This window comes from Otolemur garnettii, unplaced genomic scaffold (genome assembly GCF_000181295.1).
Source record: "Otolemur garnettii isolate 467f Iridium unplaced genomic scaffold, OtoGar3 scaffold00118, whole genome shotgun sequence".
Lineage (NCBI taxonomy): Eukaryota > Metazoa > Chordata > Mammalia > Primates > Galagidae > Otolemur > Otolemur garnettii.
This window is the reverse complement of record NW_003852513.1, coordinates 2,343,989-2,349,667: the sequence shown is the minus strand read 5'-3', so window position 1 is coordinate 2,349,667 and position 5,679 is coordinate 2,343,989. Positions and strand designations below refer to the sequence as shown.

Here is a 5,679-nt window from a genome sequence, read left to right as displayed (position 1 = left end):
AGCTAATTTTTTCTTTGTTTTTTTAAGTAGAGATGGGGTCTCGCTCTTGCTCAGGCTGGTCTTAAATTCCTGAGCTCAAGGGATCCTCCTGCCTTGGCTTCCCAGAGTGCTAGGATTATAGGGGTGAGCCATTGTACCCATCCCCTAAGAGTGTTCCACTTATGACTGGAAGAGGGAACAGTGTTACAGTACCCTATTGGGAGCTGAAGGGGTTAAGAAGCATGATGTGCCCAAGTCATTTAGAGAAAGTTACTGAGGATTGGGGCTGGCATCAGGGCTTGGAGGGGTGGAGATAAATGAATCTGCCAAGTTCATGCTGACTGTGCTGACATTTGTGTACTGTACTTCCCACTACACAGTCTCCCTGGTCACATATCTAAGTTCTGATATTTAAGGAATAGACACCTAGTACTCAGGAGGCTGAGGTGGGTGGATTACCTGAGCTCACAGGTTCAAGGCCAGCCTGAGCAAGAGCAAGATCCCATCTCTAAAATCAGCTGAGCATTGTGGCAGATGCCTGTAGTCCCACCTATTCGGGAGGCTGAGACAAGAGAATCACTTGAGCCCAAGAGTTTCAGGTTCTGTGAGCTATGACATGACAACACTCTACCAAGGGGGACGAAGTGAGACACTGTCTCAAAAAAAAAAAGAATGAACAGCAGAATGCAAATGTTTTTCATGCTCTCTTAATAGTCACATTTTGGACAGTCTCACCACACCCTTAGCTTTAATCATCACCTAAGCAAGAGGCCTGCAGAAATCCCCATCCAGGCATCTAGAAATTCTACTCTTTGGTGTTCTCAGATGTCTGCTGGAGCTGTACTTGAGTGGTAACATGAACATGCATCATGTTCAAATTGTCACTGTGTTCTAATTGCCCAAACCTCTTCCTTAAACATTTCCCACCTGGGCTGACCACTCCAGCTCCACCCTGCTTAGAAACTTTGAGCCAAGGCTATCCATTGGCTATACTTGCCTCCATCCATACTCCAATGAAGTTAATCATCTTACCTGATCTAACTTCAGCAGGTTCATCCTATCCTGTCTTCCCTTCCCTTCTCATCTGCTTCTACCTTAGCCAGGGTTCTTTTAACCTTCAATGATGCCCTCTTTAATCACTTATCTTTGCTTGCTTTGCTTCATCCCGTTCACATCCAAGTTCTTCCTGAAATCTAATTGGGAATCTCTTCAAAGCTCCCTGCTGTGAAAAGGGTCCTATTTAAGCTTCTTGGTGGGACCCTTGAGACTCTTCTCTAAATCTTCTGTCTCGTCTCTCCCAGCATCCCCACCACTGTCCTGATCGCTGCAGACCGTAGTTCCTAGAATCTGCCAGCATTCAAATGTTGTCTGGAATCCTCTTACTGACTCAGCCTTCTGACAAAAACTTAGCTCAGAAAAGCCCTCCAGAAAGAATGAGCTTCTTGGTATGAACCTTGTTACTGTTATCACTGCATTGAACTTAAAGGTTTTCTTGCCCAAAGCCAGAGTCTTTGAGGACTGAGAGCATGTAAGACTCAAAGTAGCACTACCACTGTCTAGCATGAGTGAATGTTTCTTGAAGGGAAGAAGAAATGGTGTAAAAAGGTTCTTCTCACATATTTATAGATTTGGGCGGCACCTGTGGCTCAGTGAGTACAGCACCAGCCCCATCTACCAAGGGTGGCAGGTTCAAACCTGGCCCTGGCCAAACTGCAACAAAAAATAGTGAGGCATTGTAGTGGGTGCCTGGAGTCCCAACTACTCGGGAGGCTGAGGCAAGAGACTCGCCTAAGCCCAAAAGCTGGAGGTTGCTGTGAGCTGTGATGCCACAGCACTCTACCAAGAATGACGAAGTAAAAAACTGTCTCTTTAAAAAAAAAATTTATAAATTTAAAAAAAAATTTATAAATTCAACACTATTTCAAAATTCCACTAAGAACTGTAAGACAGAAATGATATAAAACATTTCTACAGGTAATACAGAACACTAAATAGATTTTTACAAGGAGTCCCACCAGATAATAAGACATACACAATGAAATTCAAAACATAACACTAGTCCAAGATGAAACAATCCTGAACAGATTGAGACCCCCCCAAAACAATTTACCCACCCTCTAGGATGCCAAGGCAGTGGATTGCCTGAGCTCACAGATTCAAGACCAGCCTGAGCCAGACCAAGACCCTATCTCAAAAAATAGCCAGGTGTTGGCTCGGCGCCTGTGGCTAAGGAGCCAGCCACATACACCTAAGGTGGCGGGTTTGAATCCAACCTGGGCCCAGCAAACAACAATGACAGCTGCAACCAAAAAATAGCCAGGCATTGTGGCGGGCACCTGTGGTCCCAGCTACTTGGGAGGCTGAGGCAGGAGACTCTCTTGAGCCCAAGAGTTGGAGGTTGCTGTGAGCTGTGATGCCACAGCACTCTACCCAGGGGGACAGCTTAAGGGTCTGTCTCAAAAAAAAAAAATAGCCAGGTGTTGTAGTGGGCACCTGTAGTCCCAGCTATTTGGGAGGCTGAGGCAAGAGAATTGCTTGAGCCCAAGAGTTTGAGGTTCCTGTAAGCTGTGACACCAATCTACCCAGGGCAACAAAGTGAGACTGTCTCAAAAAAAATTTTTACCTTATGGTCAAGAAGTCAAAAAGCTCATAAAAAGGAGTAAGTTATTTAATGATGTTGAAATTATGGCTTTGTAGCTGGAAAAGAACTTAGCACCACTTCTAGGTGGAGTAAATACTTTAAAAATTAATGAAAAGTAAAAACAAAGTTGATTACAAAGCTCTGAATGGGTGATGAAAAGCCTCAAAAAAATACAAGTGACTTATTCTGCCTGTATAACGAAAAGACAAAAAATTAAATAGAGCTAACGGTCTGTATAAAACTGGAATAAAAGTTCTCTTCATCAAGCAGACCCATGTCACAATGTACAAAATCAGTAAACTAACAATGGTGAAGGATGCTTCACCCATTGCCCACGTGGTCACGGAGTGAGTGTCAGTCAGACGATGCCCAGTAAAGTCCAAAAGGGCTCAGGGTGGTGCCTGTGGCTCAGAGGAGTGGGGCACCGGCCCCATGTACCGGGGGTAGCGGGTTCAAGCCCAGCCCCGGCCAAAAACTGCAAAAAAAAAAAAAAAAAAAAAAAAAAATTCAAAAGAGCTTAGTCCTAAAGTGCCAAGTCCTGTTCTCAGTATGTCAGGTACGACTGAGGTAGATGCTGTTATTTCACTTAACAGCTAGGAATAGGGAGGACTAGCACCCAGACAGGCGAGGAGTCAGCAAATGCTCAGTAAACAGGCATTTTGGTTGTATCTTAATGCCCTACAGTACTGTTTGGAAAATAATATTGCAAAGACTCAGTAACGCCGCTTCCACCTGTAAAATCTGAGGGCAGTGCGAATCGTGCGGAGGAGAAAGCAGCTGCGAGGAAATGAAAGCCCGACGCGGAGAGTTGTTCGGATATCCGTTTTTTTGTTTGTTTGATTTTGGTTTGTCGCCCTCCGTAGAGTGCTCGGGCGTCACAGCTCACAGCCACCTTAGACTCTGGGGCTCAAGCGATTCTCTCGCCGCAGCCTCCCGCGTAGCGGGGACCACAGGCGCGGCCACAACGCCCGGCTATTTTTAGAGACGCGGTCTAGCTCTGGCTCAGGCTGGTCTCGAATTCGTGAGCTCAGGCGGTCCGCCCGCCTCGGCCTCCCCGAGTGCTAATTATTATTTCATTGTCACGACAATCCTACGACGCACTGCTGTCACGTGTCGCCCGGGAGGGATCGCAGGCGCAGTCAGGATAAACCAGCCCAGAACTCCCGGCCGGGGACGCGCTCCCAGGCCCGGCGCTCCGGTCCCGACGCCGGCTTCCGTAGCGCGCACGCCGCGGGCGTCTCCTAGAAACCCGCGCGCCCGCCCCGGTCGACCCACTTCCGCTCTTGCGCGCTGAGGCGCCGGCTAGGGTGCCTGGTAGGCATGGCCTCGTCCCGTTTACCCCCGGTGACGCTAACGCTAAAGCAGGTACCAGCGGCTCTCTCGGCTTTATGGAGACGCTGACCGAGGTCTGAGCCTCTTAATTCGCCACCTGTCCCTTCACCCCTACAGAGGGCCTCGGGGGTGGTCGGAGTGGCTCGCGGTAGCGACGGCCGGGTTTGTGGTACCTAGTTGTAAAGAACACACGAGATTACCAAAGAATTTGAACTGCTGTGTTAATTTGGGAAAGAAAATGCTGTTACTGTGATTACAGCTTCTGGAAGTCCAGAGGTTCATTTTCTGCACGGTCGTCAGATTTTGATTTTTAATGGTTCTTAAGTTAGACAAAGGAGTAAGCAAACAGCCCAAATATACTTCTTGTTGCTTTCTTTAAAAAAAAAGTTTCTTTACGTTTTTCAACATGATGACCAAAGGGAAGTCGTTGCGTTACATGTCGGTTTGCTAAAGGAGAGCCTTCCGGGCGGTGGGTTGTAACTGCTGGTTCTCCTCCCCTGCAGTTCGTGAGAAGGCAGCAAGTTCTCCTCCTCTACAGAAGGATTTTGCAGGCAATCAGGCAAGTTCCTGACGATTCTGATCGCAAATACCTGAAAGACTGGGCAAGGGAAGAATTCAAAAGGAATAAAAGTGCCACCGAAGAGGTGAGTACAGGCCCTGACTCTTGTATTGGGTGGTGAATTTCTAAGTTTAGCGGATGTCTGGAATATAAATGGCACTGAGATGGTTGATTGTTTCTTGTGATGTTACTAACTTTACACTCACCTAGGTGATGTTTTAAAATTTAATATTGCTGTATCTGTATTCCACAGTAACATGACCTGACTTTTATGCTGTCCATTTCTCATATATATGGAAACTTTGGGCTTTCCTAATATGCAGTAGTTCAAATTTCCAGTATTGGTTTTTGATTTTAACAAATAAAATGGTAGAGCTGTACCTTCCTTAACTAGGTAAAACAGTGACCAGATTTCACTTTCTTCTGCAGGATGCAATCCGGATGATGATTACTCAAGGCAACATGCAGCTCAAGGTGTTAGAAAAAACACTTGCTTTAGCAAAATCTTAACTATAGCATGTTCTGAAGGACTTTTAAAGTCTTCATGCAGTTTGTTCAGTTTGGACTCAATAACAGGCTAAACAGCCAAGTCTTGCTGTTTGTGTCTGGGGAAGATATCAGAAGATGGAGCATGGTATGTAGTAAAAAGCAAAAGAAAGCACATCAAAACAATTGTCTTAGCACTGGAAAACACACTGAGTCTTGAAAATGTTTCTTGATATGACAGCAGTTTTCAAAGGAGCAAAAAGCACTGTAATAAATGGCCATTTAATACATGAAAAGACACGCAACAGGGCAGTGCCTGTGGGCCAGCCCTGTATACCTGAGGTGGTATGTTCAAACCCAGCCGCCACCAAAAACTGCAAAAAAAAAAAACCACTCAACATAGTTAATCATCAGGGAAAAACCAAAAAAAACAATGAGATACCACTACACATCCACTACAGTGGCTATAGTTAAGAGAATAGGGGCTCGGCGCCTATAGCTCAACCGGCTAGGGTGCCAGCCACGTACACCTGAGGTGGCAGGTTCGAGTCCCCAGCCCGGACCCGCCAGACAACAATGATGGCTGCAACAAAAAATAGCGCCAAGTAGTTTCTTCTTAGTAATGTGTCTCAAGAATGGAAAAAAAGGCTCGGCACCTGTGGTTCAAGTGGCTAAGGCGCCA

At 46.1% G+C, this 5,679-nt stretch overlaps 1 protein-coding gene across 1 annotated transcript; it reads left to right on the top strand.

Annotated features, from left to right (window-relative positions):
- Positions 1-3,913: 3,913 nt before the first annotated feature.
- LYRM2 (LYR motif containing 2) lies at positions 3,914-5,342 on the top strand. Its single transcript, XM_003797522.3, has 3 exons — positions 3,914-3,985; positions 4,456-4,596; positions 4,941-5,342. Exons 1-3 carry the CDS (start codon positions 3,941-3,943, stop codon positions 5,019-5,021), a joined length of 267 nt encoding a protein of 88 aa, XP_003797570.1. The 5' UTR covers positions 3,914-3,940; the 3' UTR covers positions 5,022-5,342.
- Positions 5,343-5,679: the final 337 nt, after the last annotated feature.